General features: G+C 58.1%; 2 protein-coding genes across 2 annotated transcripts in view; both read left to right on the forward strand.

Moving 5' to 3' along the window:
- Positions 1 to 1814, forward strand: part of LOC149868725 (uncharacterized) — a 3598-nt gene extending 1784 nt beyond the window's left edge. Inside the window, exon 2 of the mRNA XM_090037666.1 lies at positions 1728 to 1814. Coding sequence (XP_089893792.1) covers positions 1728 to 1814 — 87 coding nt within the window. The remainder of the gene's footprint in view (positions 1 to 1727) is intronic.
- Positions 1815 to 2405: 591 nt separating this feature from the next.
- On the forward strand, positions 2406 to 8299 carry LOC149868726 (uncharacterized). Its single transcript, XM_090037273.1, has 12 exons — positions 2406 to 2952; positions 3368 to 3483; positions 3817 to 3939; positions 4349 to 4428; positions 4858 to 4960; positions 5058 to 5153; positions 5434 to 5541; positions 5853 to 5988; positions 6575 to 6669; positions 6858 to 7010; positions 7565 to 7712; positions 8144 to 8299. Exons 1-12 carry the CDS (start codon positions 2406 to 2408, stop codon positions 8287 to 8289), a joined length of 1851 nt encoding a protein of 616 aa, XP_089893399.1. The 3' UTR covers positions 8290 to 8299.
- The last annotated feature ends 1669 nt before the right edge of the window (positions 8300 to 9968 follow it).

The raw sequence follows: 9968 nt of genomic DNA on the forward strand, positions 1-9968 counted from the left end.
TCTCCGCCTCTCTTCTACCTATGGGGTGTCTTTATGCCTGTCACTACCCAGGAAAGGACCTATTCCCCTGCTCTGCATTATCCATATCTCTGGCGCTACATTTACTCTAATGACAACCAGTGTTCCTGTCCACACGGGCTGTGCACCATGCCTTATCTATCCTGGCTCTGAAGGAGACCCTGGGTCACGAACCATTTGGTGGCTTTAGGTTCACAGTTCAGGAAAAAGCGGTCTGAATCAGAGATGTCTGCGTGAGACTTCACTGGGACACGGGACCCAGTGCTGTCCTGGTCCTGGGCACCGGGTCCCAGGGACACCTGACCTGACTCAGTGGCAAGGCATAGGGGCCAGAGAGCGCTGGTGCAGACCCTGGTCGGCCGCGCTCGCTGCTTAAGTGATGGGCAGGGGGCAGGCGGGAGTGATGGTGTCCCCCCGGCAAGCGGTAAGCGATCCCTGCAGCTGCGTCCAGAAGTGGCGGCAGCGATCGGCCACGGAGGAACGCCCTCCTGGCAGCGATATTGGCAGCAGGGGGGACCCTTACACGCTGTGCTGCGAGACTGGTCACAGGGGGGCACGTGTCCCCCCGACTAAGGCAGCACCAGTTCCCCATGACCTGACTTGATGACATTTCCACCCGCTTCCCAGTCTCGTGGGGCCATGGGGTTTAGTGGGACCTCACCTTGCAGTTTATACTCAGCAAAACGCCCCTTACATCACAGTTTGAGAAAGGCCTGGCAAACTGGCTGGCCCCTTTTCCTACTCCTTTTTTTACTTGCTTTTAAAGCCAGGCAAAAGGATCAGGGTGCTTAAGTATTTCATGAAAGCTTGTGAGACTTCATGGCACTTCTTGTTTCTCATAGCGATTGCCTGACAGCAGCTGGAGAAGGACAACCAAGCCAGTGCAGAGGAGGATTTTTCCTAGTGACATCACTCAGCTGAGGGTGAGCAGGTAAGGCTCAGGGAATTGGGCAAGCCACCATGAGGCTCACATCCTTGTGGAGGTGGCGAGGAAGCGAGGGTCTCTTCTGATTTCAGGCCCAGGTGCTGCAGGTCAGAAAGAGGTAAAGACTAATTGTGCATCCACAGAAGGCCAGCCTTAAGAGAAACCTTTCCTTCCCGCTCCATATGTAGCAGATAGGAGCTGGGCACAGTCCAGAGGCAACACTCTGAATAGGACAGGATAAGAAATGTTTCTGTTTTAAGCTGTGTGTGTTTCGCATCTCTGATTCAGACCGCTTTTTCCTGAACTGTGAACCTAAAGCCACCAAATGGTTCGTGACCCAGGGTCTCCTTCAGAGCCAGGATGGATAAGGCATGTTGCACAGCCCGTGTGGACAGGAACCCTGGTTGTCATTAGAGTAAATGTAGCGTGAGAGATATGGATAATGCAGAGCAGGGGAACAGGTCCTTTCCTAGGTATTCACAGGCATAAAGACACCCCATAGGTAGAAGAGAGGCGGAGAGCAGCAGAGAGGAGGCGAACGTCTACCCCAAAGGAGCAGGCGTTCAATTTGGTTTGGAGTGAAGGGCCACATGGGCATGTCAGGGAGCGACAGGTCTCCTGTGAGTGGGGAAGCACCCAGGGAAAAGGGCAGGAGGAAGGAGAAGTGCAAATTCTAGGAGGGCAAGGGGCTGTCTAAAGGGCTATGGTCCAGCCACCCTAGGGATGTGACCCTGTAGTCCCTTTTCGCCTAGCGGACCTCACACCCAGCGGCTACAGCTCCTAGGAAGCAGCGGAGGCGCCGGAGAAGAGCGTCGGGACCCCGCAGTGCCTGAGCCTCAAGCGGATCGCAGCACACCCGGACGGTCTCTGAGCATCTGCCCAGCAGCGCTCCATCGCCCAGGGCAAGTGAGTGGCCTTCAGCGCGCCCCTGCCGCCTTCACATATTTGCAAATTTGGCTGGAGAATCAAAGCCTCCATGGAGGGACGCAGCCCCTGGGCCTCCCCACGGCCACCTGCAGGGTGTTCGGAAAGATCCCCAAGGGCGGACTCCCAACCCCTCCCCAGGCAGGAACTGCTCCCCAGGCGGAGTGGCGCTGGGAGCCTAAACCTGTGGTGCTGCTGAGCACCCACAGCTCTCATGCAAGGGGCTCCACATGTCACTGGTTTGGTGCTCCTGTATCCCAGGCAGAGAGCACGTCCGAGGGGAGGCCTGGACTCCCGGGTTTCAGTCCATCCCAGTCAGGAGCAGGGAGTGGGCTGCGGCAGGGGGAGGGAGCTGCGTGTCCAAACCAACTGAAGGTCTTTGTCCCTGACCACGCAGCTCTCAAAGCCTGAGAGCCCTGGGACCAAAGCTGCTGGGATGGGGAGGGAAAAGCTGAGCGAGCTGCCTGTGTCCTGGACAAGGGAGACTGGCCCAGGTGGCCAGGGAGGGCAGACAGGGGGTTAGGGAGAAGAAGCTTTGATGCCTGGCTCACGACTGCTGCTGCGCCCAGCCAGGATGGACAGGCTGAGGCGGATGCTGAAGCACAGGACGACCAAGGTGTCCCCGGGGGAGGAGGACAGCAGCAGAAGGCCTGGGCCAGAGGAGGAGAGCACCCCACTTGGTGCAGTGGAGACGATCAAGACCAGGTGGTGGACATGCCTGCTGTGCTGGAGGAGGACCCCCGCAGCTCCGGGAAGAAAGAGGGAGGAAGGAGAGGAGCCCTCTCGGAAAGCGGGGAGGTGGCCCCGGCTCCGGCTGGGCAGGCAGGACCCAGCACAGACAGAGCACCAACCAGGAGTGCCTTGCAGCTCCCCTCCCAGGGCACCCAGCCACCACGACCTGTGCCCTGAACCCAGGCCCGAGGCGGCGGCCCCCTGCACCATCATGGAGGGGGACGCGGCTTCCCTGGGGCAGGAGGTCAGCAAGCCCTGCCCGAGCCCCAGCCTCAGCTCCAGCTCCTCCCGGGGAGACCTCCTCACCTCCGTGGAGTCCGGGGGCAACTCGCCCTATGGCACCGCCATGAAAGGTGAGGAGACAGCCTGGGTGCCAAAAACCTGGGGACATCTGTCCATCCCTGGCATCACGCAGTTGAATCTTAGCCAGGACAAAGTGCCTGAGCCATACACCTCCAGTGATCGCAGGGTCACGGGCACCATTCCCTGCAGCAGGGCACCGTGAGGCTTGACTCTAGGGGGAAGCATGGTCAGTGGAGGGGCCGGCACCTGCCGAGGAAGTAGGGACAATCTGGTCCCCCTCAGTCGTGGGGTCATGAGGTTGAAAATGCAGAGGAGGTGCATGGGGAGGTGGTGTGTGAGACGTGCTCTGGCACAGGGCTCTAGGCTCCAGAAGGAAGATGAAAGCATCTCTGCGCCCCCTACGCCCCTTTACACCTGCCAAGCTGCAGCAGGAGTCACCCTCTCCCCTTTTCCTCCCTTGTGAAGTGATTCCCTACCGGCCAGGCGAGGAGGCGGAGGAAGAGCAGGAGGGTGAAGACCTGATGCTGCTGGAGGAAGAAGCCCTCAGAGACATCATACTGCACCTCCAGGGCCAAGGAAAGGTAGGGAAGTCCCCTAAGGGAACTGGCACCCGGCCCACCCTTGACTCCCACCATCCAGCCCTTGGGGGCGGCCATGCCACACGAACCCAGGTCTCCTCAGTGGAGACACTCAGCCCACAGGCTCTGACACGTCCACCTGTGCGCGCTGGTCTGACAGCCAGCCTCCCATCACAGCTGCTGCCTCTGCTTCTCACTCTGCTTCCTCAGCACGACACCAGTGCAAGGAAAGCGGGGCATCCAAGGGGTCTTCATCCCACATTGGATTAGGGGAGGACGGGAAGGTCCCTGGCCAACACCCTGTCTTTCCTCCCATCCCATGTTGGGGGGATGCAGGACAAGGAGCATGGAGAGCGCTTCCTTCTCGCCATCCCCACACTCTGCAGAGCCACCAAGCAGAGGGGAGAGGACACCCTGGAGCCGGAGATCTGCAAAGTGGTCCTGCTACAGAAGATCATGGTGAGCTTGGCCAAGCACTGGGCACCGTGGGGAGTGGAGAGAGAAGGGATAGGGGCTCCCAAGGCCAGGAAGGCAGGGAGCGCCCAGGGGAGGGCAGGCATGCCTGGGCGTTGATGTGGGAGAGCAGGGAAGGGAGCTGCTGGGCTAAAGCCATACAGGCCAGTGAGCGAATCCTGCATCTGGGTGGGATCAGGGCGTGAGCGGTTGGGTGCAGGGGTTTGTGTGAGAGGGAGCTGGAAGGGGCGGGCTGGCCATGTTGGGTGTGTGGGTGCGAGGGAAATGTGGGAGGGGTCCTGCCATAGCGAGCAGGATCCACCTGCCTGTGCCTGGAGCACTGGGGGGTCTCCCCTGCAGGACGGGCCTGTGGCCTGCGGGGCCCTAATCTCACATGGGCCTTTGGGGCTCCCAGGGCCTGATGGAGACAGAGACACAGGATGAAGAGCCAAACAGGATCCTGTGCAACAGCATAGCTGCCATCTGCAGCCTCAGGTACTGGCGTCCCTGCCCAACACTTCCAGCCCTGATATTGGCTCTGGCCTTGGTGCGAGTTACTCGCCCACCCCAGCCACATCACAGGCCCCCAGTGGCTATCCTACCATTTTGCAATAGAGCAGGGGCATCACTTTCTGCTGGCTGGAGAGGCATTTCCCTCCAGGGGTGGCGGGACGTCCTTGAGGAGAGGATAGCTGTGGGGCTCTTGCAGGAGGGCAGCAGGGTCACGGGGCAGTGGGAGAGGGGGCTCTATTGCAGCCCTTCTACGGGTGGGCTGGGAGACGTCAGCCGGTTCGTAACCACCTGGCAGCTCCTGCTTCCACTCTTGCCAACTGGTGCCAACTACACCACCCCTGTCCAGCCCAGGGCAGTGCCCCCACCAGCCCCACAGAGCTCAGGCTCACACAGGCGCCTCTCTCCTGACAGCGAGCTGAAGCCAGCCCTGGAGCCAGCCATGGAGTCGTGCCTGCTGCAGACCACCCTGAAGATCTGCCTGAGGTCCGCAACACCAAACAGCCTTTATGTCAGGGTCAGTCCTCCTCCCCCTACACAGTCCTGCTGCCATTGCCTGGCAGGTGCAGCCCCAGGCCGCATGGTACTCAGCCTTGGCTATCCTTCCCCTGCAGACCAAAGAGCAGAAGCACATGGAGGACCTGGAGGCCATGCTGAGGAGCCTGATGGCCACCAAACCCAGCTTGGGCAGGCTGCAGTTCCTTTGGGAGGTGAGCACGGCGCGGAGGAGCTGGGCTCCGGGGAGGGACAGCCTCAGTGCCCTGTGAGCTACCCAAGCTTGTCCTCGGGGATGGATCCCTGCCCTGTCAGGAGATAGACGGGTTTGTCGCGAGGGATCAGCATTGTCTGCACCAGGCCTGGAGAGCCCTTTTCAGACCCTTGGACCGTGCGGCAGATCCTCCAACCTCCAAGACAGCCTTGAGGCAGAGCAAGGGCATGGGCTTGTGGGCACTGCAGGGGCAGTGGCCATTGACCTGGTTTCTCCCACAGCACCTGACATCCTGGCTGCAGTCTCCCAATGCCATAGCCAGGGCAAAGGCCATGAGGAGCAGCAGCGCCCTTCTCCGCTTTGCTGCTTCTCTCCTCCTGCAGTTTGAGGTAAGGGGCCCCTGGGCGCAGGGGTGCCTCCTGGGTCTTTTGAGGCTGCCACGTGCTCACCCTGCTCCAGGCAGTGTCACATTTGGTGCTGGTCGTCCTGGAGCAGCAGGGCAGGCAGACCTCCAGGGAACCAGCTCGAGTCCCTCGGCTCCAGGCTGTGAGGGGAACAGAGGGCTTGAATGCTCTGGCACTACCTGTTCTGGCCTGACCTATCCTGCGACATGGGGCAGCAGGAGGAGATGGACAGAGACACCCAGGCTGGGGAAGAGTGTGTGTGAGGCACGCATTCACTTCCCCTCTCCCCTTGTTAGGACTCGCCCGACATGCCCCAGATGGGTGACACCGCGGCCCAGCTGTGTCTGTCCCTCAGCCACCCAGCAGCAGACATCAGCTGCCAGGCCAGGGAGGGCATCTACCTGCTCGCCCAAATCTTGCTGCACCACAAGGGTAAGGAAGCCCAGCCAGGGTGCAAGACCCCTATGGAAACAGTCCTTCTGTCCACACACTGATCCCGGCTCGGGGACAAGAAGCTTCCCCTGCCAATGGTTGCCCACACCCAGAGTAGTGTGCAAATGTACACCAGCCCTTTTACTCCAGAGCCCAGCTTGGTTGCAGGCTAGGAAAATCACCATGTTCGGGGTCTGCCCTCAAAAGTGGGGAAAAGAAAGATGCTGGGAGAGACATGGAGGGAAAGAGCCCCCGCTGGGCAAGGGCAGGAGCAGTAGCACATACCACAAGAAAGAGGCTGGGGGTTTGCCGGGGAAGTACCTTGGAGCAGCGCTTGTCTTGAAGGGGCGCGTGCATTTCTGCTATTTTACCCTGTCTAAACCAGGCAGCCAGTCCCAGCGCCCCCACAACATAAAGGACACAGGATACCTAGGGAGCTTGGATGAGCACTTACGACTCAGGATGACGAAACCCTGCCAGGGCCCTGAGCACGCTGTGCCATGCGGCAGTGCTGGCTCCACTGGGCAGACACCAATCACTGAAGCCACAACGCCACCTCTGAGTAAGATCTTTCTGTCTGTCCTAGGCCGAGACACACAGGAGGCAGAGGGGCTTCTCCATGTAAGCCAGGAACAGCACAGCCAGGTCCAGAGCTACATGGACCTGGCTCAAGTCGGGGAGGTAAGGATGCTCTGCCCAGCCCTGGCAAAGCTGTGTGTCCTTGGACCGGCTGTGTCCAGGGCTGTGGAGAAAGGCCTGCTGCTTCTCTGCAGCTCCCACGGTTTCTACTACTGCCCTGGTGAGGAGCTAGCCTGGTCACGGAGCCCGGCTCTGGGATTTGCAAACACTTTCTGTCCCCTTGGTTTCAGGTGCTTCAAAAGATCTTATCAGAGGGGCAAAGGAGGTGTTTCGTGCAGAGGGCACTTGCAGGGGTCCTGGACGTCAACATGTGTGTCAGCCGTGCTGCGCTGATCCTCCTCTACGCCATGCTGGGGGAAGCCGGCCAGCTGATCGGGGACAAGGTAAGCAGAGGGTTGGGATCAGGAAGTGGGTGCAGGGGCATAGGGCCCCTCACTTCTGGGCCACTTCATCCCACGGACAATGAACTCAATCCCATAAGTGTGAAAGCAGACGGGAACCCTGGCAAGTGCCTTTGAGAAAGGAGTTAGTTCGGCTGTATGCTCAGGATGGCACCAGCGTGTCCCTTGCACAAATACAGCCCCTTCAGCTGTGTGTCTCTAGCCAGGACCTATGACCACATGTACAACTCCATCAGGAGAAGCTGCCACTGCCTAGGTTAAGGGCAGGGCCCCTTTGTGGTCCCAGGTCACCGCAATTGAACCCGGGCTATGGAGTCATAGAAGCGTAAACTCCCCAGGCACTCGCCTAGGTCAACCCCTGCTCCAAGAAGGATTGTCCCTGCCTCAAGCAGCCTGAGAGAGTCTGTCTTAGAAGTTGTACTTGATCCAGCTCTTAGAGATGGGGAGGGGCTGCTGTTTCCTGGTGCTGTGACACTGCTGTGCCTGCCACCTCCCAGAGGGAAAAGAGTCTCTCACTGGCTCTTGTCACTTCACAGGAGGAAGAAATCCCTGCCAGGGTCATGAGGAAGCTGCTGGTCATGAAGGGCTTCAAACAGCTGCCCAGAGAGCTGCAAGGCCACAGCTTGCTGGCAAGCTCCTCCAGGACCCCCTCCCCTCTGCAGCAGCCCAACGTCCCTTCTGCAGGTACCGTTCCCTCCTCTGCCCCTGCAGATCAGAGACCTGTGAAAACAAAGACGGGGCCTCATGGCATCAACACAAACCTTCTCCCTTTTTGTGTGGGGAGTTGTCCCCTCTGTCTCCAAGGATACCTGGCCAGGTGTCAGCTCTCCACTGGGCCCCATTCCCTTCTCCTCCTGCTGTTGCCAGGACCCACTTCCTCTGCCCCTGCCCTACACATCAAGCAATGAGTGTTCATCTCCCCATAGATGAATTGGCCATAAAACAGGTCTCCCACATCCTATATGACTGCTGAAACCATTTAGGCATTTAACTATGCCTCAAGCACAGGGCAGCCATACAGCCCATCACCATTAAGTCTTCTGTTTAGAAGACTTAAATTCACCAACGCGCATCTCTGATCACCCTTTGCTTTTTCTCATCTCTGATGGTGACAGCTTCAACCACCAGCGAGGCTGACAGCACCTCTCTGAGCAAATGCACCATGCAGAGCCCCCCAGGCAGCAAGACGCCCACAGAGGGAACCTCCAGCCCGGAACCAGCCACCACGCTAGGGTCATCGACTGATGTGAACACCCCTTGAATCAGTCAGAGCTAGCCTTCCCCTGGAGAGACTGCAACATCTGACCCAACTTGAGAAGTTTCCAGTGGGTGGAGACTTTGGCTTATTCTTCCACCCACTTTGCCCATCAAGGTGTTGGGGGCAACAAGCCGGCGTCATGAATTTCTGGTCCTTCAGTTGTGGGATCAAGGTAGCTCTTGCAGTGTGTGTGGCATTTTGCAATCCCAGGCCTCAGGGCTTTTGCCTGTCGCCAGTTGGGGCCAGGAAGGAATTTTTCCCCCATTCCCCTTCAAGATCATACTGGCTGTGGGGGTTTTTTGCCTTCCTCTGAGGCACTGGGGCACCATGAGATCACAGCGGGGTCAGTTCTCCAAACAGCAGGACTTACTACACCTGGCCAAAACATGAATACTCGTCAGGCGGAGGAGAGAGAAAGCAGCAGCAAATGCCGTGTCCTGTCTATCATCTTAAATTGTTATAGAATAATAAAGTTAATATTTTGTTTCCTTTTCTGATAACTGTTGATTGCCCTTGTTCTTACTGGACATAACTATTGACCTCCTGCCAACAAAGGAACTTCTTGATGCTGCCAGTCTTCCTATTTCTTTTTATAGGCAGTCCTAGCAGCCTTTAGGTTGGCTTGGACTTGGTGAATGGTCTTGAGCAGCACCAGCACCACAATAACCCGTCAGGGGAAAGGTGCTGTGTGTTAGAAGCAGATGAAGCCCATCAGTTACCAAAGAAAAGACAACTGGCTCCCACCGAGGCATGTTCCACACTGCTGCATGCCCGTTCAGGCAGGACTAATAGGCCTGATAACTCCAAAAGCATCTGAGTTACTGCTTTAGGATCTGGTTTACTCCTTCTGATTGCCCCTCTGCTTGGGGGTTGGAGGGCAGTATGCTGTTGAAAGGTGGAGGCAAACATCTAAGAAGCAGTCACCCTTACCTAACATGGGGTGTACACTGGGACCCATTACAAGAACTGATCTCATCTTGAAAACCATGTCATCAAAGACATGCAGAGCAGAAGGGAAGCTGTAGCTTCTGCAGGTGAGAGCTGGGCTGAGGGTGGGAAGGGGGCAATCTTTGTGAATCGGTCTCTGTGACAGGGGACTAGGGTGTACCTGTTCCATTAAGAGGAAAAGCTGCCTGAGAAGCAGCTTCCAGGTGAGGGGCGGGGGAGGCACTTTCTGGTGGTGTTTCTGCCCTGGCCGCCTGGCACAGAGCTGACCGTCAGGACCCTACAGTCGTGCCAAGCCTGCCCCATGCAGGACCAGACCTCAGTGCTGCGCATGCCAGACCAAGCCCACTGCCCAGCCCTGGCCCAAGCCAGAATCAGGTCCCGACAGAAAATGTCAATGCACCAACTGCAGAGAAGGACCGGGGCATTACCATAACGTGAATATGAGTGAACAATGTGCTCTTGTTGCCAAAAATGCCAATAGCACACTGGTTTGTATTAACAGGAGTGCCCCTTGCAAATCAAAGGAAGTCATTTTTCTGCTCTGTGTGGCCCTGGTGAGGCCTCACGTGGACTAGTCTCCAGCTCCACACCCCTGCAACAGGGGCCCTTACCTCTGTTACCGGGTGCAGGGTGGAAGCGGCAGGGAGGCAAACTGCAGAGCTGTAAGCCTGCTAGTAGGGTGCAGAGTGCGGGGGCATTAAGCCTGCTCATTAGAAAGGAGCCGTTCCTGTGCC

The sequence above is a fragment of the Crocodylus siamensis genome, chromosome 3, assembly GCF_052110815.1.
Source record: "Crocodylus siamensis isolate JL-2025a chromosome 3, ASM5211081v1, whole genome shotgun sequence".
Classification (NCBI taxonomy): Eukaryota; Metazoa; Chordata; order Crocodylia; family Crocodylidae; genus Crocodylus; species Crocodylus siamensis.